We start from the raw sequence: 27,442 nt of genomic DNA, 5'->3' as shown, positions 1-27,442 counted from the left end.
GTGCTCCAGCATGGCCGCAGTCAAATGACTGAAACAAGTAAAAGAGTAAAGAGAAAGTGGGTGCAGTCCATGCCATTTACCTCTGCCGTATATGTGTGTGTATACATATATATATATATATATATACATATATATATATATATATATATGTGTGTGTGTGTGTGTATATTAACTTAATACACAGCCGAAAGAGCTACTAATAATTTCATGCTTTAACTAGTCATATTTATAAGATATGCTGTGCATCCCCAAGCAATCTTTCAGACTCTGTTTATGCATTAAATATATTTTAAAAACAGAGATGCTGGATAATGATAGAATAAGAGAGAAAAAAGAAGAGAAGAAAAACACAAAGTAGGTTAATGCAATAATTGGAACGAGAAGAAAGAAAAGAAAGGAAGACAACTTAGATCCCCATCCTCTCTGGTTGCAGAATTACATCAGTATATGTATATCAGCATATGTGATTTCAAAAACATTAAGCACCTATCCTTTTTCCAGCACTTTGACAAAAGTAATGCAAATCAGTTGGTTAACCACATATGGAATTTGAAGAGTAGTTCCACACCACATTCAATTAAGTGGAGAATCGTAGAAAAATCCAAGTTATATGTTAATGCAACTTCATATTCTTCTGAGAAGTTCAACATATTACTTAATTTCAGATCTGAAGATTTTAGCAGGTACAAACACATAACCAGGTTTCTTTTCATGAATTAGAGGCCACCACCTGCACCAGAATATGTCAAAGTTTTGTGGACTTTGACATATTTTCTGTCATTTTGTTCTATACCAGCTGCATTGATTATGGTTTCTGCTACAACAATGGGATAATAGTAATACTGTAATAGAATGGTTTAAGAATATAAAGGATAAACATAGGGTTAGATTTACTCAGTTTGATATTATAGATTTTTATTCCACTATAAGGCAACTGAGTTTACAAAAACATATGTTGATGGACCTAGACTTTATCATGCATCTGAGAAAAATGCTTCTATTTAGTAAGGGTCCAGCATGGGTTAAAGATTTGATGTATCGATGGAATTGTATGACAGTACTGACATCTGTGATCTTGTAAATCTTTTTATATTAAATACTTTGAGATCCAAGTTATATTAAATACTTTGAGATCCAAGAAAAAACTACCTTTAGTCAATAAAGTCTCAAAATCACTGTTACTAGTAATCTGTCAAAAGTCGATTTTTAGGTGTTTCGCCAGGTCTAAAATCTCATGCTTATAAACCATACTACAAACCTAACAAGAAAATAGCCTACATACATAAACAACCCTGCTGCCTCTCTATAGTATTCAGAGACCTGATAGCTAATATAGGATATCCAATTTCTTCCTCCAAAGAAATTTTTGATGAGGCTGCCCCCTACTATAATAGTGCCCTAGCTAACAGTGGCTCCAACGATAAGATATATTACAGCCCTTCTAGTAATAATATGAATCAAAAAAATAGACTAGGACAATAATTTGGTTCGCCCCACCTTCTCCCTGAATATTAAAACTAACAAATACAGAAAGATCTTCAACAAATACTTAATTAAATTATTATATAGCTGCCACCCCAATATGAAGATCATCATTACCCAGAGACACCATCAAGAGCCCACTCCCAGTTGCAACTGTTGAAACCTTTGAGCTTGCCCACATGACCAGGCATGCATGATAAACTCCAATGTATATAAGGCAGAAGTAACAGCAACGCTACAGGATAACCTAACCAAAAAGAAGACTTACATCGGGTGTAAGACTTACAAGGTGACTTCAAAAGACACTATGCTGATTACCTATCTTCTTTCTGGCATGTAGACAAAAGTAAAGCTACATATGGAGCTTTGAAGACCATCTCGATGTCACATGTAATCAAGTGGAAAATCGTAGCAAAATCCATGCCAAATGTTAATGGATCTAAAAGATGCAAGTTATGCAAAGCTGATAGATCGCATATCCTTTTTAGATCTGGGAATTCCACTGCACTGCTGGATTTCAGATTGGAAATTTTCAGCAAATGCAAACACATGCACAAGTGTCTTTTGGTGAACTGGAGAACACCACCCGTTCCTGATTGAGCAGGTGTATCGCTGAATTTAGAGCCTTTCCTTTGATTCTACACCAACAAGCTTTATAGCTTTACAGTCAAAGGGGACATAACTCTAATTCTCATCTTTTTTTTAATTCACCTTTTTCTCGTGATTTCTCTTTTCCTATTGTCATGATTAGTAATAGGCCATGTGCTCAGAGACTGAAAATACTTGGAGATACTCCACAAAACAAACTTGCCTGGACTTGTAACTCAGAAGGGGGTCTTCACCCTTCTATCCAATCTTTCAAAAGGAGTAGAGAATTAAGAAATAGTTCATTAAAAGAAATATATGCATACATGTATATAGATATTTTCTTTATTTTTAATATTTTAAAAGGTAACAAAATATTAGTAAGAAAATAAGGCACAATATTCCAAAATGCTTCTGGTAGCAATCTATCAATATTTTATATAAAGCCCCAATTTATTTAAGGTACAAATTGTTTTTTATCTCTAATCTTTTCTTTTCTCTCTAGGTACTGAAACTGAATCTAAAATAAACTTTTGTTTTTGTTTTTCTCTTTTGTTTTGTCATGTTGTTCTTTTCTAATGAAGTTTGTATCAGAAATATTCAATATTTAAGCATGATAGAATAATGTGCTTGTCTGATTAATTTTCATTTCTTTTTTGTTTTCTTATCCTCCTGCTCATTCAGCACAGTTATTCCAATAATTTCTTCAATGCTGTTAATGGCCTCCTGGGAACATGAGGAATATAAAATATCAAAATAAAATAAGAGTAAAAACAATATTTTTTAAATGACAAAAACATTTAATGAGAAATAAAGCAGTTAAAACAACAGATATCAACATTATCACACATAGTAACTATCATGCCACAAATATTATTAAAAAAAATTGTACTTGATAATTTCCATAGTTATTCAACTTGAATATTATCTAATTCAATATGCCAAGTTATCAAGGTTGTATAAAAAAAAAAAAAAACACTGGTATTCGAATTGAAATGGAAGTCAACCATTTTAAGTCTGTAACCTTTGCTTAAAGCAGTCCTGAAAAATTATCTGCTTTAAAATCAATTCAGTATAATGGAATTTCAATCTTTTTTTTAGATATTATATGCTTCCATCTGTCAGTTTAATACATTAAAATCAGATTTAAAGTTATAACAGTTATATGTAGTATTATCCACTATATAAATTTGCCAGCACATATGGACTGTTAAAAATTTTAATATGATAATGACTATTTGAATAGCTATTCATAGCAGTGACCATCATTTGATAGTGTCTCAAAAAGATGGAATTTATACTCAGTGAGAGAAAAAAATTAAATTTTAAAAAAAGATAAAAACAAAGTTTAATCTTATGAATATTTGTTCCAAGAATAATTCTATGTCTGTTTACTTTGCTCTGAAAAATACTAATTTTTATTTTATGGATTATTATTGGAATATTTCATTTCATGCTGAAATTATTTAAATTTAAAAATAAACATCTAACAATTGATTTCAATAAATATTATTTGTTTGTAATAATTTTTTTTAGTTTCCTTCTACAATATATTTTTCTGTCTACCTATAACTTTTATCAATATTCACATGCTCATAATTTTTTCTATATTTTTTTCAAACAAAATCTTTCTTAACATACATTTAGAAGAAAAATAATATGACGAAAGGAAAAAAAATGTTTTCCAAGAGAAATCGATGTTTAATAACAAAGATAATTGAAAAATACTAAAAAATATTGAAAAATTCACAATCAAAACTACTGAAACCAATACAAAACACAAGTAAATTCTGGGAAACAGAAATAAACTTGGAACATATTTTACAGTCACTATTCAATATCATTATATTAATAATGATGCATCAATATACAGTTAAGAGGTGTCAGATTAATTGTGAAGATATGATATTCATACCCTTCTAAAGAATAAAAACCAAGTTTCTATCTCTTGAATAACAAACAGCTTAGCACTTACCACATCAAGAAGTAGTAGTAGTAGTAGTAGTAGTAGTAGTAGTAGTAGTAGTAGTAGTAGTAGTAGTAGTAGTAGTAGTAGTAGTAGTAGTAGTGGTGGTGGTGGTGGTGGTGGTGGTAGTGGTGGTGGTGGTGGTGGTGGTGGTGGTGGTGGTGGTAGTAGTAGTAGTAGTAGTAGTGGTGGTGGTGGTGGTGGTGGTGGGAGGAGTGGATGATTTGAAGTGGGAAGTATGAAGTTTGTCAATGAGAGGAGTAGATGGGATGCCAGTAGTAATTAGCACACTTGGAAGTATCAGCACTCAACTACCAACGTGGCTCAAAAACATTGGTACTATAGTAAAGATATAACATCTACAAAAATCAGTATTGATTGGAACTGCAAGAATTTTTTGCAGGATTCTTGAAGCATGACCAGTAAACAAGAGTCACTTCAGTCTGCTGGCTGTGGACAGCTGACACTTTCCATCATACCCAGCAAAGTAATAAACTGCCCTGATGCAATACCAATCAGTGGCTCTCATGGCTTCTGATCTTAATTAATTGGATTGTTATCATTACATGTTTTTGTCTTGGTGTAAAACATGGGCTACAGCAGATATTCTGCTCAATACCACAGATTTGCTTGTCAATTTCTTGACCTTAACCAGTTGAGTATGTCCCTTAGTGGCTAATAATGTGTGCATCTCTAATCACAAACAGGAGTAGTGGGGGAGCATCATAGCCATATGTTGAAAGGAATTCTTTGGGGTTTGAATAATTCACCTCTGGAAACATGGGTGTTTTGTTCATCATCCTTAAACAACTTCTATTCAGGGATCTTTTGAGTTGGTTGGGCTACTTAACCTGAAGAAAATTCTAACAGGGACCTAGCTGCAAAGTCACATACTGTTTATCTTGATATGAAATCAGCATGTTGCGTGCATATGGTTGTAATGCATGTGGCTGGTGTACCCATGTCAAACAGTAATCATGATGGGTATATTGGGCTTCATATATTCTAGGTAAGGGGGCTAATCAATTATGTTGACCCCAGTGCCCAACAATTACTTATTTTATTGACCCTAAGGGATGAAAGGCAAAGTTGACCTCAGTGGCATTTGAACTCAGAACCTAAAGCCAGAAGAAATGCCGGCACAAAGCCAATGATCTGTAAAGGGATAGATGTAGTTAATTTCTTTTCTATATCATTAAGTGAAAGGTGGAGGGTAGTGCCCTTGACATTTGCAGGATAACCTAGTTCAGCATAGGTGATTGACGTGACGTTCAAATTAAACTTCTCCATATTGTCACCAATGAGAGTGCCAGTGGAAATAAACTGCAGAGAATTGATTAGCAGCATATCTATTGCAGGAATTGGCAAATGAAGTAAAGTAGAGAAGGTAAGTGGTGACATATGTACATCAGTTGTCTTTGGGTGGAAGTAGTATGCAGTTTTCTTATTTTCAGAATCAGATACCATCATAAAACAGTAAAACAAATAGCAAAAGGAAACAACACAACTGTGATCAAATGACAGTATTGAGCTATTGATGGAATCTTTGCAAATCAAATGAATTGTCATGTTTAGAAGTTTCCTAAGTTATTTAGCTGTGTAGCAGCACTATCATATGTGTGTCAAACTTGAGTTTTGTAGAGTTTCAGCTTCACCAGTATTGAAGTATCTTTTGGTGCAACACAGGATGCCTAGACTTTGGGATGCTGGTTTGGGAATGCTATAGATTATGAAGCCTAGCATTGATAAAATTTCTGAAATTTTAGTTGGGCTGTATAATAGAGAAAGTATTACAAATAAGTTTCCTTACTATATTTGCTGGCTGCATCTGGATGTTATTGAATGGGACAAGCTGGCCCTATTCTGAATGGAAGATGACTACTAGATCTCCCTTTAGTGTATATTTGGAGTAAGCTGTTTAGGTTATCAGAGTGTTGACTTGCATGCAAAGTGTTGAGGAGTATACATAGATGTGACAAGAATATAATTAATGAACAAAAGAAACAATGTTAGAGATGTAACAATTGAGTGTAGCAGAGTTGATGAAATGAATGATAGAGAGTATCCCCCACTGCATTAGAAAACTCTGAGAGGGAACCCTTGACCTGAGATAAGTGAGCAACTTTGATAGGATGCTTTCATGGTTGAAGGCTATATTAGATAAAAACTTAGATAAAACTTAGATATGTTTCGACCAGAGATTGGTCCAGGCCATGTCTAACTTAATAGCACCACCTGATAGGATTATTCGAATCCTGTTTAAGTCAAGTTTTGTTCAAGTAGTGAGTTCTTGTTGGGTGAGTTGTATCCAGTTTTGTTCAAGTAGTGAGTTCTTGTTGGGTGAGTTGTATCCAATTATGGGTGGCTTGTCTGGTATTCTTTGAAGGAATCTATCCAGACTCTGTTTGAAGTTGATGGGATCCTTTTCCTCTTTGATCTCCCTCGGGACAATGTTAAATAGGGCAGGGCCTGTTGAGGAAAGGAAATTATGTTGCAGTGTACATGTATGTTGTGATCTTGAATTTGGCAGGGGACGTATAGCCCGTGGTCCAAGTCTCGGATGAACCTTGAAGCTAATGTTTAGGTCGTTTGGGCAAAGTTGGCGGTATATTTTCCACATCGTACAAATGATGTACCGCTCACGGCGACGCTGGAGGGAGTAAAGTTTCAAGGCTTTAAGGCGATCCCAATAGTCGAGAGCAGCCATGCCTTCAATTTGTTTAGTGAGAGCCCTCTGGGGTGACTCAATTCTGGAGATGTTTTGTCTTGTGTGAGGAGACCACAGTGGGCAGCAGTATTCAAGGTGTGGCCGTACAAAGGATGAAAAAAGTGGTATGATGACACCTTGTTCTCTGGACCGGAAAGTTCTTAAGATCCAGGAACTCATCCTACGAGCTGTATCGACCTTCTTGTTGATGTGTGCGCTCCAACTGAGATCGTCATCAACAATTACACCCAGGTCTCTGATATTGTTAGAGGCTGTGAGCGGTTCCCCTGAAGGAAGAGAGTATGGTTGCTTTAGTGAGGAATTTCTTCCAAAATGCATCAGCTCAAATTTTCCCTCATTCAGTTGCATTTTGTTTCTGTCTGCCCATTGACTCACAGCATATAGGTCAGACTGGAGTTGAGTTCGGTCTGCTTCTTCATTGACGATTTGCTGGAGCTTAGTGTCATCAGCGAATATTTTCACTTTGCAGTGATGTACGACACTGGAAAGGTCGTTTACATAAATTATGAAGAGTAGCGGACCCAAAACAGTTCCCTGGGGAACACCGCTGGTGACTTTTGCTGGGTTTGAGTGGACTCCATCAACTACAACATGTTGTGTTCTATTCGCTAGGAAATACTGAATCCAGTGTAGAACTTTTCCACGGATTCCAACATTTGCCAATTTTGAGAGTAGGATGTTATGGTCTACCCTGTCGAACGCTTTACTGAAGTCAAGGTATATGACGTCAGAGTTCGAACCTGTTCCCAAGGCTTTGAGTACATCTTCAATGTGGTGTAAGAGCTGTGTTAGACAGTCCCTGCCACAGCGAAAGCCATGTTGATTTGAATTTAGGAGTTTGTGGGTCTCCAGGAAGTCAGCTATCCTTGATCTTAACACTCTTTCAAACACTTTAATGATGTGGGAGGTGAGTGAGATTGGGCGATAGTTGACTGCGAGGGATCTGTTTCCCTGTTTGAAAACCGGGATGACCGACTGGGATAGAAACTTTTTCGGTATATAACCTGCGTCTAACGAGTTTCTCCAGAGGTTGATCAGAGGGACTGCAAGTTGATATCTACATTCCTTCAGGAGACTGGCGGGAAATCTATCAGGGCCTACAGCGGAGTAATGTTTGACCTCATTTATTGCTGCTACGATGTCGGTGGCAGTGAAGGTTATGTCTGCGATTTTGTGTTGGGAGTCAGCTTCGTTCGTTTCCCTCACAACAATATCAGTGGGAACACTGAAGACAGAGCAATATTGTTTCTGCAGTATTTCTGCCATTTCTTTAGCATCGTGTTGGGGAATGCCGTTTTCATCAATCAATGGCCCAATAGGTGAGACAGTGGTTCTATGCTTATTTGCATAAGAATAGAACACTTTTGGGTTCTGTTTGATGTTTTTGATTACCCATTGTTCCTCCACAGCTCTTTGATTTTCAATGGAGGTTTTCATGTTAGTCTGCAGATGAAGTTTTTCCAGCTCTAGTCTTTTCATTATTGTTGAATGTGGATGTTGCGTGTGGGAATATTTTAATTGGTTGATTTTTTTGTTGAGTCTTTTGATGCGCCTGAAGAGTGTTTTTTTCTTTTTAGGGAGCCGGTTTCTGTTTGTGTTAGTAGATTTCTTGGGAGCGTGTTTAGAGCATGTGTCGGTGACAATGGTTTCAAAGTGCTGCCACGCGGTCTCAATATGAGGGGAATTGAGAGTAAAAGACCAGTCGATGGAAGACAGATCCTTTCTGATTGTTCCCCAGTCCGCTTTGTGGAAATTTATGTTGTCAAATGGGTGCCATGGAGTGGGATTGGCTGGTTTGGTTTTTATACGTCGGGAATTAAGATTGCAGAGTACCATGTCGTGGTCTGAGAGGAGAGTTTTTTCGACTGAAATGCTGTGAACGTAGCTAGAGTGATTGGTCAGTACCAGATCCAAGATCGTTTTATTCTGTCTCGTTGGTTCAAGCACTAGCTGAGTCAGGAAATACTCATCCATCAGATTAAAGAGCAGTTCTGCTGCTGCCCTATCTGATGTAGAGCACTTGCCCAACTTCGGAGTATTTGTGGGCCAGTTCACATGAGGGAGGTTAAAATCACCCATCACTATTATGTTTCCGGAGTGGTACTTCCGAAGGAAGGACTTGACTTTGCTAAGGCACTCTTCAAAGTACTTTAGAGGTGCCTGTGGAGGCCTGTAAAGACCAACAATGGTTATGTCCTTGGCTTTGTTGTATACTGATACCGATTCACAGTAGCCATTGGAAAATGTGTCCTTGGCATCAAGTGAAAAGGAGTCATGGATAAAGATGGCTGTCCCTCCCTTATTTCGGTCTGTGCGATCCGCACGAACAATGGTGAAATCTTTTATTTTCACCTCTGCGTCCATATGGGTGTTGTTCAGGTGAGTCTCGGTAAGGATAAAGAAAGGGAAGCAATGTGCCATTTCAGCAAGCCAACTCTCTATATATGGGATCTTCCATTTTTGGGCAATAATTGATGGGTTGATGCCACGTACATTTAACAGGAATGTCGAGGTAGGGGAAGTTGGTAATGGGTGAGTGGTCCTTGTGATTTGCATAGATGGTTGGTGATGGCTCGCTGGATCTCCTGGCTTAGGTCGGCCTTCATTGAAGTCGGCTTAGGTCGGCCTATTGAAGTCAAAACCAATAACATTTTTAGCTCTGTAAGGGTTATGGATTTGCATACCAAGGGAGGTAAAAGTAATCATATACTTAGCTGTCTAAAATAGATCAGAAGTGAAGCACTAAATCCAATACATAAATAGATGAGAAGGAAAGAAGACAAAGTAAGCAGGTAGGTTAACAGAGAGAAAAGTAAATAGTTGATAGATTTAAAACATATATAATCTCATTAATGTATGAATAATTTGGGGTTTTCAGTAAATTTCTTATTTATTTTAAATAAATAATTTATGTGTGATAATTTTAGTGTTTGTTCCTCATATTCATTATTTACATTCCTAAGATCTAAGTAGCATGGAATGAAGTAAATGTAAATAAACAAATAGTACCAACCTTGAAATTAGTTTCTCCTTGCATGTTAGGGGATGATACTTCTTCATGTAGTGTGTTGAGGTTTCGAGCAAATGCAGCCAAACCATTGCGTAAGTCCTTACTAATGACCCTAAAAATATTTCCGGATTGTTAATCGTAAAATCTGTACAAGAAAATAATGCAACAAAGCTCTGCAAATGTAATTCTCTAAAGATGATATGCACAGATAACTTTATATTAATGTAGCAACAATAGTGCTGCCACTACCATTACCACTTTATATCTATTTTCCTTTGCTGCATGGATTTAACATGTCTTCTCTAGCATAGCATCTGCCATTTAACTTTATCTAGTCCTTCATTGTCTTCACTGAGTTCACCCCACAAAGATCAACTTTACCACTTCTTTTTGTATCTATTCTCTTTACTCTTCCTCTTTTGCAGGTCCCTTACACCTGGATTCTTTGGCACCTCTTTACCCAACTGCTAACCTCCACACACAATAAATATCCCCACCAGCAAACTCTTTCTACTACTTTCATAATTTAGCCCATCAGTTCGAACCTCTGTAGTTATTCCTTTCTAGAGTATTTCAGCTTTGCAGTTGATGACAATATTGTTATGTTAGTTATTTAGAATGAACCATCCAACCTTATTTGATTGACTATACAAGTGACTAGTAGAGATTACTTTCAGCATCTTAACTGGTTGATTGTCTGGCTGCTTTCTTTCTCTTCATAATCTCTAACTTCAGCTTCTTTCCTTGATATATATATATATACTTACTACCTGGTACTGCTCTTTGCACTCACCAGTTTTCCTTTCTTTTGGGTTTGTGTTTTACTTCTTTTATGGTAATTTTCATCTGTCATAGTGAAACCTTACTACATTCATAGAAACTCACAGCTGTCATCTGTGAGCTGTATGAGGTTGGACTGAAAAGTCCATAGGCTGAATATGAAGGAGTGATGCTACAGCTATGAAATCTTGCATGCATTAATTTCAACTCTTTTTTTTTTTTTAATAAGTGAATTGTTTCTTTCCAGCTAAACTTACATCTAGCTATTCAAAGAAGACTTCACTAGTGAGTTGTAGTGAATTCTCTTGAAAATGGAAAAAAATTGATATGACGTTATCAAGTACCTGCAGAAAATGGGTTTATTCCCCCAATGACATTCATACTGACATGGCTGCTACATTAGGGGATGACACTTCTGCAAAAATAGGAGAGGAAGGGAAGCCTTGAAGACAAACCACCATATGAATGTCCTGCAACTACCACTATTGAGGAAAACATTGATCATTGCATATCCCATGAGAGAGTTGAAAATACTCTGCACAATAAACTCGGCATTAGGAAGGTTTCTGCACAGTGAGTACCTCATATATAGACACCTGATCAGAAGCACATCAGACTGATCACATCATGGGAAAATCTGACATTATTTCAGGCAGATCCAGATGGTTTCCTTGTGTTTTCTAACCCACGATGAGTGTTGGGTTCACTACTTTGAGCCAGAGACAAAGAGATAATCCATGCAGTGGAAACACCCCTCTTCACCTGCTCCAAAGAACTACTAAAAAGAAGGCCAAGGTCATTTCAAGCAGGGAAAGTGATGGCCTCAAGTTTTGGGGATGCAAATAGCATTGTGTTTATTGACTTCCTTCAAAAGGGCCACACCATCAATGAAGAGTACTATACAAACTTTCTGAGGCAATTACAAAAGGCTATCAAGACCAAACACCAAGGAAACGGGTCTTGTTTCATTAGGACAATACTTGGTTTCAATAGCTGCTGTACATGACTGTGGCTTTGAACTGGTTGATCACCCTCCCTATTCTCCTGATTTGGCCCCATCTGACTATCACCTCTTCCCCAGCAGGAAAAACCAGTATCACAATGATGATGACATCCTATTTCCTGTTGATGACTGTTTTAACCAACAGGATTGTCAAAAATAGCATGATTTGTGTTTGTATCTAAAGTTTGTCCTCATTAGATGTTTCATTGCTCATGATTAACACTTATCATCTTGTATGCTTTTATTGTAGCTAATACTGTGAAGTATGCTGTATTGAATGTTAAATGAAACCTATCATAAGGTCACACCTGTCTTTTGTATATTGTCTTACTTCAATTTATTTGACATTCAAAACGGAGTGGTTTCTTTGACTGGAATGCTTTGATTCTCCTGATTCTCTCGATGCTGCAAAGAACTAGAACCAATGAACTTTCAACAATTTCTTATCCTCCATTGAAGATCAAAATCCTGATAAATTCCACTTGCTGACCAATTTTGTGGCTCCGTCAGTATACAAATATATTGCAGAATGTCCTAATTATGAAACTGCTATTGAAATTCTTGAAAACTTTTATGTTAAACCAAGAAATGAGATTTTCGCTAAGCATATTCTCACTACTACAAAACAAGATCTGGGTCAAACCTTAGACCAGATTTTACAAAAGCTTAAAGGACTTTCCAAAGTATGTAACTTTAAAACTGTTACTGCAGAAAAGAATTATGAAGACACCATTTAAGATGCATTCATCAGTGGTCTAAGTTCAAATCATATCAGACAGAGACTGTTGGAAAATAAAACTCTTGACCTTCAAAGGGCTTTTGACCTGACTTAATCTCTTGAAATGGCTTACACAACCCAAACACCCTGTGGTAGTATCTCTTTGACCAAGAATACTGAATCTGACGATATGTCATCTACAACAGGAGCAGTGAACTCCTTAAAACATTTTTTTTTGTGGTTACTCTGACCATCCTAGGTCAAAATGTCCTGCACAGAATGCCACCTGCAAAAGATGTGGTAAAAAGGGGCATTTCTTAAAGATTTGCTAATCTACGCCTAATTCTACATGGTCTGAATTTGTATCTGCCACAGATCCTCAATTGAGTATGGTTATTACTGCAGCTGCACCTACAAACCTGTCTAAAGCTATCATCAAAATTTCCATCAATGATACTTCTATCAAAGCTCTTGCTGACACTGGAAGTTCTGAGAGCTACATCTGCTCTGATCTTTCCAAATCCCTGGAACTAAACACTTATCCTTTAGAGCCAAAGATTTTCATGGCTTCCCTGAAATTTTCAAGTGTAACAAAAGGTAATTGATTTGTGCAACTCTGCTACCAAGGTCAAGTGTATGACAATGTAAAACTTTCCATGTTACCCGAACTGTGATCAGATGTTATACTGGGACATGATTTCTTGGACCAGCATGAAGACCTCCAGATTTCTTTCAAAGAAGAAAAGCCTACTTTTTCTGTGTGTGGAATAGCAGCAGCAATGCTTGAAGCACCATCCTTATTTCGCAACCTGGCCCTAGGCTGCAAACCAATTGCAACAAAGTCTTGTTGTTTTTCAAAGCCTGACAAACAGTTCATTGGCTCTGAAATACAAAAACTGTTATGTGATGACATCATTGAGCTTTCAAACTCACCCTAGACACAAAAAAAAAGGCTCATAGTTGATTACAGTCACACCATTAACCACTTGACTCAGCTCAATGCTTATCCATTGCCAAGAATCGATGAAATGGTTGAGAGCATATCAATGTATGAAATGTACAGTACATTAGAACTCCACAGTGCCTATTATCAGTTACCAAATAAGGAACAATTTTCATTTTGGAATATGATAAAAAATAACAATAAAGCAGAAATTTACAAAAAATGGATTAACTCAACACCTTTAATTTCACGCAAATTTCAAATTAAACTAATCCCAGAAGAACCAGAACAGCAAGGAAAACTTAGGGAGAAATTAGCATTAGAAAGATTAAAAATAGAAATTGAGTTACTCAAACTCAGAGCATCGAATAATGAACAAAAATACAAAAAGATTGATGAGGAAATGCACACTGAACTCACCAAACAAGCTGAGGAACAACTTTTGGAAAGTGTTATAAAACTATGGAAAGGCAGCTGTGAGACGGAAGAAATAAACTCCCTGCAACGATGGGGAAACAGTATTAACTTCTTTCTCAATTATGAAGTTCAATTTAAAAGAGACTACACTTGAGATAACCCCTTCATAAAAAAATCTAGAACAAATGCATCTACACAAATAAATGCACATCCACCTAGATCAAACAATCAAAATCCAAAAGAACACAAACACAGAAAAGTAACCCAGCACCTAGAAGTAAATCATTCTCTATCTAATAACAGGAACTACTCGCTAATTAGAAACACTAGAAGAAACCAGCCTAGAGTAAGGAGTGATAATTTTTTCTACCCAGCATCTAGAAATATATGAGACCCATAATTAAGAAGAAACAACATAATTAAGCACCCCAAGAATTCATTCCAACAAAGAAATCCTAACCACGTGCTCCCAACCAGCTTACCCAGGCAGCAACACCAACCCCTCAGCAACCCGAATATGATAAGTACTAATAATACTGATTTAATTAATAACAATAATAACACAAATAATAAATTCTACCAACCGAACTATAATCAACATTTTTTAGACCAAGTGGAGAGAAACAGGGACACACATTGGAACAAAGCGTACAGGAGAAACCCAAAGTCATTAACTTATCAAAGCAAATTCTATCCATAACAAAAATCAATATACTAGCCAAAGGTTTAAAGCTCACCCCAACCCCACGAAGAGCTAACCAAAATGAAATTAAAGACAATATTTCGGAATTCCGCAGAAAACTACTACTCACAGAAGCACTAACTGACTACGACAATGAAGATGAATCACTAGTCAAAAACAGAAGTAATTACCTTCCACATAAGGGTAGGAATAAAACACTGGATAACTTATGCAACCATATCCAAAATTTCCCCTACACATCCATTAAATGAAAAATTAATCCTAACCTCAACAATCTAGAATGGAAAAATCTGACTGAACTACAAAACGACAAAGACCTGACAATTAAAGAAGCTGACAAAGGAAGTGCTGCAGTTCTGATGGACACAGAACACTATAAAAAACTAGTACTTTCCATACTAGAAAACGAGGCCTTCTACAAAAAAGTTATAAACTATAAACAACAAAAAACAATGAAAAATCTTGCATCCTTAATTCTTCTACATGGAAAAGGCCTGTTAGAAAAAGAAACAGACTACATCACAAACTTCAAATGTAAACCCAGTCTCCCTAAAATACACAAGAGCAAGATAATCAATGAAGCCTGCAAACAATCACCAGGCAAATATATAAATATCCAAACGCCAGAAGACTTGACTTTAAGATCCATTGTAGCTGGGCCGGCCTGTGAAACCCACCAACTAAGCAATTTTCTAGACATCCTACTGAAACCGTTGCTGAAATACATCAAAAGCTTCATTAGGGATGATTTAGACATGCTAGAACACCTACCAAAAACAATTAATGAAGAGGCAATATTGGTTACCCTCGATGTTATCAATCTTTACACCAACATCCCCCATGATTATGGAATAAAAGCAATGAAATTTTGGTTAGAAAAGTACCCCAAAGTCCTCCCGGAACGCATAAACCAGATCTTTATTATTGAATCCTTAAAATTTATACTTCAGAACAATTATTTCCTATTTGATGACATATACTATCGTCAGAAATGCGGAATTGTGATGGGGACAGAAGCAGCTCCTGTTCTTGCAAACCTAATAATGGGTTATTTTGAATTCTCCTTATATGAAGTATCACTTCAGAAATATGGTTACCCATTTTACCTCTACATAAGAGAAAATTGGAAGAGATACCTAGATGACTGCTTTATCATCTGGAAGGAGAACATCAACAAACTTTTGGATTTCAAAACAACACTAAATGACATAAATAGTAACATTCAATTCACAATGGAATATAACAAAGAACAACTCCCATTTCTAGACATCATGATAAAAAAAGTTAACAATGAAATAATAACTGACATTTATTATAAACCAACTGATTCAAAACAATATCTTCTCTTTAACTCATGCCACCCAAAACACATCAAAATAAACATCCCTTTCAACTTAGCAAAAAGAATCTGCACAATAATGTCGGATAGAACAACTCGAGACTTTCGTCTTCAAGACCTCAAAACAACACTTATTAAAAGACAATATCCACCCTCTCTTATCGACGAGGGAATTAAACGTGCCAAACAATTAGACACCAAAACACTAAGAACAAAAAAACATAACACTACACCTCAACTCAAAACAGTGAGGCATTCAACACTATTGTGCAAACTCTTCCTTTACTAACTAGAGATCCAAAAATGAACGACATCCTGAAAACACGCAAACTCATCAAATGCAAAAAACAAGATAAATCGCTAAACAAATGCGAAGTTTTACAAAACAACCACGAAACCAACGGTTGAAAAATGTGGACGCCAAAACTGTGGAACCTGCCCCAACCTGCTTGAAGGCTCGGATTTTCTTTTCAAACAAGGACAGAGGTTCACAATTAAAACTAGTTTCACTTGTGCCTCTGAGAACCTAATTTATGTAATAACCTGCTCGGGTTGTGGAAAAGAGAACCACTCTACATAAGGAGCAAATCCGTTTCCTGCAATACAGACAAATTCCTCTCAGTGAACATATAGAAAAATGTGCAGGTAACATCAAACCAAATTTCACAGTCTTCCCTTTCTACAAGTGCAAAGACGCAATCTCTCAACTAGAACATTTAAATAAAGAAGCCTTTTTCATTGAAAAATACAAAACACGTCTTAATATGCACGCATAACCAACTTTTATCTTTTTATATATTTCAATTCACGATTACATTGTACATAAATCCCCTACTAAACAAGGTTTTTGAAACTTGTCTCTGTCTGTACACTTATATAATCCCCACCCATTACCGAAAGCTGAACAGTTATCTCCCTTAACCACAACAATAACAATAATAACGACAACCAATTACCTCCCTTTATTTATCTACTTGTGAAGTCATTCACTCGTGAATTTCATCACACACAACATGGACCAAATTTCTTCTTAAGAAAAAATATATATTCAAATAAGTAAAACATAATATCATGAATAGCGATAGCGAAACCGGGCGATATATTAAAAATTATATTAAAACTATGTAAGTGTGTGTATTTTCCTTTTTTAATTTCTTATATACATTACAACTCACCATGTGGGGATAATTGAAATTCTTCTTTTCTGTTACTACTACTACTATATATATATATATATATATATATATATATACATATATATATATATATATATATATATATATATATATATATATATATATATATATATATATATATATATATATATATATTATATATAAGTTCAGCAAAATTTAGATTCAAATGAATATGGTACTTAAGTTAGATGCACCAGAATTTTGTATGGTGTTATCCAAATTATGTATTAATAGAAAACCTCTATTAATGGCTGATGATTGCTCAACATTTTAAAACTGTTGTAATACTTACAACATTTAATAAAATGATGTAGCGTGAAACGATCATACCAAATTACCGAAGGTATTTTTGTTGCTTATTTTGATTGTATATATATATATACTAGCAAATTCACCCATCATCTGGATAGTTTAAGCTGCTTTGGTGGGGGTTTTTCACCAAATAATTGAACTACCAAAAAGGTTTGTGAATAGCACAGTAATCTGTTTCCAATAAACCTAGGAATGGAAAACCAAATTGAAGGCTGGTTATTGTGGAGGTCATTGCACTTTAATGATCATTGAACCTATAAGTTTGCAAGTGATGCAAAGTAAAGCTACACTAGTGTTTTGGGAGTAGATTACAGATAATGACTACAAAATATAATTGTTTTTCCTGAACAATGAGTGGAATATTCATCAGCAAGATCACAGTTGAGCACTTTTGATGCCCATCAACTACTTGATGGCTTCTAATAGCCATGGGTAAGAGTCTTCCAGTGAACATTAGACTGAAGTTACATCATCTGATGGTTATTTTCATCTGCCAACCTTGCGGCAGAAGTGGATGCAGCATTGCATGCCCGGCAGGGGTTTCTGCAGCCCTTGCGACTGCAGCATGCACTCAATAGGTTTCATGCTGCTCTGGAGTAGTCACAGCTCTAGCAGCAACAGCCCTTTTCAACAGTCTACAGTACCTCTGGTTCTCAGTTTTTTAGCCTCCCAGCACTGCTGCCTTGCTGCTGCAGAAGACTTGCTGCTGCAGAAGACTTGCTGCTGCAGAAGACTTGCTGCTGCAGAAGACTTGCTGCTTCAGAAGACTTTCTGCCAATGCATGCTCTCTTTTTAGGTGATATGCTTGTATTATCTGGAATAGGAAATGGGTTTTAGTGAACCAAGTGATAACTGATTTTATTATAAGCTAACAAAAGCCCCTTTATTCTGTCTTCTCACATAGCCTGTGGCATAAACTAACAGTGAATGCCACATAAAGTTAAATTGGTATGGAACTTTCTGAAAGATATCTATAGCTTTTGCTAGTGGAAGTAAAACTCTTAAGGTTGATTTTTTTTGGACGAATCATATGTGACTGTTTAAGAATGCAAGAATGACAATGCTAAAATGTATTTGAAACAATGGACAACAGTCGAAATATTATAATGGATGAGTAAATAAGCATCCTTAAAGTGAAACAATGCATTGGTAGGTAAACAAAGGTATCGACAAATAGAAGAAAACTCAGAATAGGTAAAGGTAAGTTTGCCAAAGTTTAATGCAGTTTAAATATGGAGATTAAGATTGTTTGGTATTGGATATTCATCACGTACAGTGTTTCTAGTCAATTTAATCACCATTGCAGGTGGATAGTCAAAATAAATAGACAAAATCCTTTCACCTTTATAATATTCTCAAACCAAAATACTCAAACAATACACACCAGTACACATAAAAATATAGAAATTAATAATACACAATTACAACATATAAATAAATAATAAATTTAAAATGTGTGGAAACAACTAAAAAATATTCTGTAATGCAAATATACAACCATAGAGATTAAAAAGGTATGGAAGACCCTACATACAAAAATACTATGTACATACAACAAGTTAGAGAAAAACCAGTGTAAACTACTGTTTTTCCCAGTTTGTCCATTTACACGAGAGCTCTGGGTAAAATGTTATAGTGCATGACAATTTTTGGGACATAAATAATGTGTATGTAAAGTTTGATGAAAATCAGTTGAGAATTGTGGAAATGTATGCATTAATCAATATACACACACCTACTGTGATCTATATATACTAGATATTATATATAGGCGTGGCTGTGTGGTAAGAAGCTTGCTCCCAACTATATGGTTCTAGGTTCAGTCCCACTGCATGGAACTTTGTGCAAGTGTCTTCTCAGGCCAACCAAAGCCTTGTGAGTAGATTTGGTAGACAGAAACTGAAAGAAGCCTGTTGCATGTGTGTGTGTGTGTGCGTGTGTCTTTGTGACTGTGATTGTCCCTTCACCACCACTTGACGACTGGTGCTACTGTGTTTACATTCCTGTAACTTAGGACCAATAGAATAAGCACCAGGCTTTTAAAAGAAAAGAATAGGATAGATATATTTGACTAAAAATTCTATAAGGCAGTGCCCCAGCATGGCCACAATCTGACTTTAAACAAGTAAAAGGTAAAAGATATTATATATATATATATATATATATATATATATATATATATATATATAGGTGCAGGCATGGCTGTGTGGTAAGAAGCTTGCTTCCCAATCACATGGTTCCAAGTTCAGTCACACTGCGTGACACCTTGGGCATGTGTCTTCTACTATAGCCTCGGGCCAACCAAAGCTTTTTGAGGGGATTTGGTAGATGGAAACTGAAAGAAGCCCATCGTATATGTGTGTGTGTATGTATATGTTTTGTGTCTTGTTTGTGTTTGTGTCCCACCATCACTTGACAATGTTGGTGTGTTTACGTCCCCATAACTTAGTGGTTTGGCAAAAGAGACCAACAGAATAAGTACCAGGCTTACAAAGAATAAGTCCTAAGGTCAATTTATTTGACTAAAGGTGGTGTTCCAGCATGACTACAGTCAAATGACTGAAACAAGTAAAATGATAAAAGAATATATATAAACACACACACACATAAATCTTGGATTGTTAGGTAAGTTCATTTGTTTCTTTCCAATATTACTTGAATTAATAAAAAAAACATTTGTATCATAGTGTTTTATGGGGTGGGAGAATTGTAGCTCTATTTTTCCTTCGCAACTTTATTGTTTTTAAAATTTCAATAAAGTTTGCTTCTTTTCCAACATATGATGATAGAGTGCCAGGCTGGAAAAGAATGAGCAATTTTGACATCTTTTCAGTCATATTTCAAAAACTGCTAAAGCCACTTGCAAACATATAATCTATGTACAGAGAAAACACTATAACTGAAAGAACTGTGTAGAAATGGTTATCACACTTCAAGGAGGGGAAATTTGACCTCACAGACTCTTTGCATTCTGGTCAACCTGTTCAATCCAATGAGGATTGATTAGACAAGCTCATCCACAAGGATCCAAAGCAATTCACTATGGAAGTAGCCCAGCAGATGAGATATTATGATACTGCTGCCTCTCACTTTCAACGGGTAAGGTCCAAAAGCTCAGTGCATGTGTGCCACACACTCTGACAAACTTCAGACAAACTTTGTCAATTGCCACCAGTTTGCTTGCTTGACACCAAGCTACTCATGTATAGGCATGGAGGATGATGGATTTTGTCATGAAGAACAGATTTTTTTTTACATCCCTTCAGGAAGTTGAGGTTCCAGGATTTCCAGAATGCATTGAGCATCTACAGATGACTTGTTAATTCATTCAGCAGTGCAAGATATGTCAATGCCATTTAGTTATATTTGGCTAAAGTGTATGGCTTGGTGTGTCATAACTGCCTGCAATTTACACTAGACTTCTGGGTTCTGAAAGTGATCACTGATACACTGCAGAACTACTATCATAAGTTCAAAATGAGATTCACGAAAAGACTTGATAAAACTATGGAATAGCATAGCCTGAAAATAGGAACCTCTATTGTATGTCCTGTTCACCATTCCTCTTCATGACGGGGATGGAGGTTATGACTCATTGTGTAGCAGGGTGTATTGAAGGATCGCTACTTATAGAGGAAGTTATGGCGCCATCAGTGAGGGTTTTCATGAATGATTAAATGATTGTATGGAGCTAAGTAGATTGAAGGAACTTTGGGAAAGTTTGAGAAGCTAACTTACTTCATGGCTCAGGAAAGATAAAGTAATGGAAAAGCAATTTCAAGTAAACAGAGAGAACATCCCATGGGTTTTGAAGCAACATACAAAAAGTTTGAGATGTTATTATGAGGTTAGCTTGAATAAAAAACATTGTGGAGTAAAGACTCAAGGGCAAGTGAGCAAGTAATCCAAGTAAATTGATGGGATATTGATAACTGAAAAATCAAAGCTCTGGTGCTGTCAGTTTGGGTTGCAACCAGGAGTTGTGTAGCAGCTGCTTGTATACAAGGTTTCTGAGTATGCAGCAAATGATGAATGTTTACTAAAAGAAGCAGTTCAGTGAGCTCCAAATGTTGTCTAATATAGCTCTGTTGGTCATTCAACTGAAACTGGATTGCCATTAATATCAGCATTTGAGGAATTCAAAGTAGACAAGGTACACTGCATTGTAAAGATGGGAGAGTCTGGAAATGCAACAATTGTCAAGACAATGCCTCTCATATGTACAAGACACAAGTGAAAGGTGGAAGAAGTCACAGATGAAGCTCTTATGCAAAAGAAGTGGAAGAAGACTTTGGGTGCAAGGGCAATTTTGCTCTCATGATAGGTACCAGAAAGATGGAGAAAAGTAAAGTTACAAAGGTATATTAGTAACAAGATCAGTATGGTGGGGCAAAGTGGATCAGAAGCACATCTCATGGAACAATTTGCTTTTGATGTTGGTGAAAACAATTTGGTTTGTAACTGATTCTGCATTTGATATGCTATCATCTCCAGTGAATATTAAGAGGTAGTTATTGACTAAAGTGAGTTGTGAAAGTTTTGTAAGAGGTCAAGTAATATGCTGAAGCACATGTTACTTATTGGTGGACTTTTCTGTCAGTCTATATTTGGAGGCACAATCAAGTACTCTAGTGGCTAGCAGAGGTTACTTGCAAGGAACTTCAAATGGGAAGTGTACCACTAAATTAGCTGCAATAATCCAGTAATTTCTCATAGGGAGGGCCAGATCCCACTGGTGGAGTTGGAAAGGGAGAAAATAAATTGCCATGTGAAATAAGAATAAGATGGCTTTAAATTGTTAAATACCAAAGTAAAGTGAAAAAGAATATTAGAATTTCTTTTTTTTTCATAAAAAAGAGGTAGAATCAAAACCTTTTCACAAATATTTGATAGGGAAGGCTGGTATTTATCAGCTTGAGCACAATTGCTATAAATTATCAAGACCAGTGTACCACAGTCTTAGTTTTATTTACTGCTAGCAGCATAGCCCGGCGTTGCCCGGGTATGTAAGAAACTTTGTCAATAAGCAATGCCCTTTACCTTTTTACCCTTTTTTGTACTCATTGAACCGTTATTTTGTAAAATGAAGCCTAAAAGGCATTAAGGCATTCAAGGCACCGTTCCCTTGCATGCATGAAGAAAATCTATGACAGTCAAAGTGCATTTTCTGATTTTGTTTAGATGTTGTCATGCAAGGAGAAGTTAATTGTGGCATCGTAGTTGAATGCTAGTGACAACCAGAAATGATATCCCGACGTTGGTTGATACTCTCAAGTCGAGTGCGCCGTGCCTCAGCAGATTGAGATGCGCGTGCAACAGCGGTAGCAGTGGCATCCCTTGAAAGCCTTTCAGCTCTCGCCTCAGCACTCTCTGAAGCCCTAGCGGAAGCAGTGTTAATGGCATCTCTGGATGTCCGAATAGTTCGTTGGTCTGGAGTTTCGGCAGATCAAGCCATGGCTGTGTTTGCGGCGTTAGCAGCTTGGCGAGCTCTCCTCTGTTGAGGTGTTTCGGTAGATCAAGCCATAGCTGTGTTTGTGGCGTCAGCAGCTTGGCGAGCTCTCTTCTGTTGAGGTGTTTTGTCAGATCAAGCCGTGGCTGTGTTTACGGCGTCAGCAGATTGGCGAGCTCTTTTCTGTTGAGGTGTTTCAGCAGATCGGGCCATGGCTGCGTTTGCGGCGTCAGCAGCTTGGTGAGTTCTCCTCTGCTGTGGGGTTTTGACAGATCGTGTCCTGGTGGTGCTAGCGGTGTTAGCCACATTCTGAATGGCCCTTTGTTCAGGGTTCTCGCGAGGTCTGCGGATGGAAGCACAGGAAGAAGCCCGCATGTTTTGGCTGGACTGTTACTCTTTCGTCAACCTCGAGCAGAGGGAAGATCTGTACGCTGCGGCCCTTGCAAGTTGGGTAGAACGGTTGCTAGTAGTTTCAGATGCCTGAGCAGCGGCAGAATGGGAAGTTTTTTGCGAGAGGCACAAAGCGGTTTCCTCGTGGGTCTCACGTGCCCTTCTAGCCCTAGCAGCCGATGCATTGGCCGTCTGAGGGCTGAGGAGGGTCCTTCTCTTCTTGGGTGGCATTTTGGTGGATAGCAATGTGTTTGGCAAAGGTGTAATAAAAAGGAACATGTGGGGTAAGTATCCCAAAATGTATAAAAATGTACAAAAACGGAAAAAAAGCGGGCAGCAATGTGAGTGACAACAACGAAAAAGCGAAAAGGGACCAAACTGAACAAACGAATGGAAAAAGTTTTTTGGTGAACATGACAAAAGCGGCTTATAATAAACCAAGAGTTTGCAAGTAGTGTCCGAGGACCCTTAGGGTACGTCAAAAATTTAAGGTAATACGTTTGAGGTGGTAGTTATAAAGAAAGTTTAAACAAAAAAAGTATTCAAATAACTTGCGGCTGCAGCAGCGATTAGCAAAAGTAGGCCAACGTGTGAAGCAAGCGGGTGTGAGCCGAGAGAAGTGAGTCACAAACTATACGTGCACAACTGAGTGTGTCAGTGCATGTGATTGGCCAAAGGGTGTTTAATTGAGAGCATTATTCACTGTTTGGGGAGCCAATGGGAAGAGCTGCAATCATCGTGTCAAGGACACGCGCGCACAACCGCAAACGCATCTACAGCCCAACTTTGCTCGGATTTGAAGCAAAAGGAAAACATATGCCATTTCTAGTAACCTTTATGATAAAAGCGGCAAAAATCGACTAAATCGCCTGAAATCCGCCAACTATTTAACAAAAGTCAGTTTTGTAGGGTTCGCATGGTTGGTCTCAAAGTGATATGGTTTTGACGATTTCTCCCAATACTTGTTAACTGCATTGACAACGTCGAATTTATTGATTTTTTTTCAGAACAGGGGGAACTTTTCAAAATTTTCGCTGCGTTAGTTTTGAATTATGACATTGGGCTATGTGTGTGTCAAGTTTCATCAGAATCAGTTGAAAGCCGTGGTCAGGGTGAGGGTACAACCTGACAGACTCACAGACAGACAGACACACAGACAGACGAACTGCCTTTTATATATATAGAGATTCTGTAGTTTTAAATTGAATTTCTGGATAATCTCGTGCCAATCCTATACTTGAATTATTTCTATTCCTCTCAATCTGTTTGTCTGTTTGTTTTTCTCTCTGTCTTTCTAGAAGAAATCAGCTCTAATCAAATTTGGCAAGGCTTCTGCCAGATCTAAAAATGCCCAAGACATGCCATATGTCATGATAGCCCTACTACAACTCTATCAAAGAGTAGAAAGCCTTAGACAAGGCCAAGGCAAGTTTTAATAAATATTCCTGAATGGTGGAGTGGAAACTAAATATCTTATAGTAATTAATGTTAACCAGCTACATTCTAGTTTCACTTTTCCAATTTCTGTAGCCAGTAAAATAAGTAATAGACATTTACTGAATTCAGCTCAATTGATGTAACAATTCTTTAAAAACATGTGGTCTTATATCACAGTGAGGAATCAACAATGGTTACAAATTGTCTCAAATTTTATATTATAAATTAGAGTGGAGAAAAAGAGAAATTGTCAGGTTTCAAAAAACATCAACAATATAACAGAGGTGAAATAACCTGAATCAGAAACCAAAACTAGACAACAGACTCAGCTTTGCAGCTAATTATCACTTCTATGCTCTCCAAATCTAAATCAATAGCAAAGATGGGAAAAGAAATATATACATATATAAATACACATATATATACTTACAACATTCCAATATAATTTCGTGCAGTATAGTCAATGAGTGTGAATAGTGTACCCTGTTTTTCCTAAAAGAAAGGATCAAGTTTAAATATAACACTAAGTCAAAAAACAATCAAAAAGTGGGAAATGAAACAATGGAGAAAGAACACAGTATGATGAATAAAGTATTAGTTTAATATCAAAATGAAAAGAAAAAACATCCTTGATGTTAAATCCTCATTATGATGAAAAATATGGGAAGGGAGGAGAGAGGGGACTAGTAGTAGTAGTAGTAGTAGTAGTAGTAGTAGTAGTAGTAGTAGTAGTTTAGGAAAATGAAGGATGACAACTAAAATGGTTTGAAACCCAGGAAATAACTTTCCAATAAAGTGATGTAAAAAAAAAGTATGGCTAAGTGTGTAAGTCAAGTGCTGATGTATGTGTAAGGAGGGTGTGCATATATGCAATGTGAGAATATACAAAGCATGTGAGAAGGTATGCATACATACATACATACATACATACATACATACATACATACATACATACATACATACATACATTATTATGGCTGCCCCCTCGTTATCGAGTATGGCCATTGCACGAAGCTTAACTGTTACTGGTGCTGTGATCGAATGTGACTTTTTAGCCCAGCTAAAGATCTACAATGTCTTGTACAAAATTGGCAACTAAGACCTTTACTGGTAATAGCCAGCTGTAGTTGTAACTGGGCTTCATGTACCTTTGCATGTCGTTTAAGTCCTCCTGCTGAATTACACTCTCTTCGACATGCCCGACAGATATGATTAGTATGGTGTGTTACACCATACATACATACACACATACATACACACATACATAGAATATATACAGCATGTTTAAACCTCTTTCTCCAAGATTGTTGTGAAACTAATAACATCATCACAGCAGAACAAGCAGCTGGGAAGAAGGGAGTTTGGGGATGTGCTGAGTAATTGTTAATAAACAAAACTGTAATGTCAGAGGTATGGAAACATAAGAGGAATCTAGTTTCAATGTGGCTGGACTACAATAAAGCTTTTGACTCTGTCCCCCACTGATGGATGCTAGAAGCCCTTCAACTTGCTAAAATTCCAAAGCCACAGCTGACCCTGACTTCATCATGGGCCACCATCTTGAAATTAAACACAAGGCATGACTGTTTTATCATTGATAGAGTACGGTATCGCAGAGGCATATTCCAAGGAGACAGCCTCTCTGTGATGTTGCTTATATTTTTTGTAAACCCCTTGTCATTCATGTTAAGGAAGTCTGAAGAACATCCCACTGGTTCACAAAGAAACAAAAGTACCAAAATTACACTGTTTCTTTGTGGATGACTTGAAACTATATGCCAAGAATATGCACGAGATGCAAAAGAGTGTTGACCTGGTTACAACATTCGCAAAGGATATAGGGTTATAGTTTGGCCAGGATAAATGTTGCTATATGGTAGTGAAAAGAGGGAGAACTATAAACCAGACTAGCAACATCAATGACTTAACTGTTTCCTCTACTTCTGATGAGGAATGTTACAGGTATCTAGGAGTGGGTGAAAGCATATCTTACAATGGCATCTATAACAAAACACATGTCACTAAAGAATATTACTGCTGAAATAAAGAAACTATGGGCCTTGGAAATCTCTGCATTCAATAAAACATAGCCTACAATATGTTTGTAGTACCAATACTCATACCAACATTTGGGCTGCTTGATTGAACACCTGATGAGATCCAAACTATTGATGGAAAAACTCAGAAGATACTAACCAGCACACATAATTTCCACATCAATAATGATGCAGACTGCCTCTACCTAAAATGAAAACAAGGGGGCAGGGGCTTAACAACGAGCCAGACTGCCTTTGAATGTTGTCTTACATCCCTTCAGCAACATCTTTTAACCACCAAGTGTCAAAGTGCATCCCTTAACCAAGTTTGGATGCATGAGGCTGATAATATCATAAGACTTGGAAAGCAGCTCCTTGAGCAGCGTATACCTTGTCTGATGAACTTAAATACATGCCCAAAGAAGTCGCACAACCCTAGTGTAATGTATCATTAGGTGAAAGGATGAGCATATATCAGCAGAAGACCATGCATGGAGATGTTATTAGAAATAAGAACCACTCATAATAAACAAAGAATACTGTGTCTTAATCAAAACCTCAATAAAATGTAAACATAATAGACGTGACAGAGTGATTTTGAACATAGAAGAGAAACTGTGTACAGTTGTAGAAACTCTGTACAGCAGATGTTAACATAAAGTTAAAGGTCAGCGAAAAAGAAAATACCTACTCTGAACTACTGAAAAATTATCTAGATTGCAAGTTCAGGTTTATAACTGTAATTATTGGGGCACTGGGATATGCAACTTTTATGCGGATAATAATAATAATACTAATAATAATAATAACAATAATCTGCTCAATACCACAGATTTGCTTGTCAGTTGTTTGATAGCCATGTGTTGAGAGGGATTCTTTGGAGTTTGAATAATTCACCTCTGGAAACATGGGTGTTTCGTTCAACATCCTAAAGCAACCCTTATTCAG

The 27,442-nt window shown here is 36.9% G+C and overlaps 1 protein-coding gene across 1 annotated transcript in view; it reads right to left on the bottom strand.

Annotated features, from left to right (window-relative positions):
* Positions 1-2,390: 2,390 nt before the first annotated feature.
* LOC115218047 (IQ domain-containing protein H-like) overlaps positions 2,391-27,442 on the bottom strand; it is a 396,498-nt gene continuing 371,446 nt past the window's right edge. Inside the window, exons 19-21 of the mRNA XM_029787806.2 lie at positions 24,889-24,950; positions 9,775-9,883; positions 2,391-2,793 (exon numbers count right to left, since the gene is read on the bottom strand). Coding sequence (XP_029643666.2) covers positions 2,713-2,793; positions 9,775-9,883; positions 24,889-24,950 — 252 coding nt within the window. The 3' untranslated portion in view covers positions 2,391-2,712. The remainder of the gene's footprint in view (positions 2,794-9,774; positions 9,884-24,888; positions 24,951-27,442) is intronic.

Source organism: Octopus sinensis, linkage group LG12, assembly GCF_006345805.1.
Source record: "Octopus sinensis linkage group LG12, ASM634580v1, whole genome shotgun sequence".
Taxonomy (NCBI): Eukaryota; Metazoa; Mollusca; class Cephalopoda; order Octopoda; family Octopodidae; genus Octopus; species Octopus sinensis.
The sequence above is the reverse complement of the archived record's forward strand: the minus strand, read 5'-3'. Positions and strand labels throughout refer to the sequence as shown.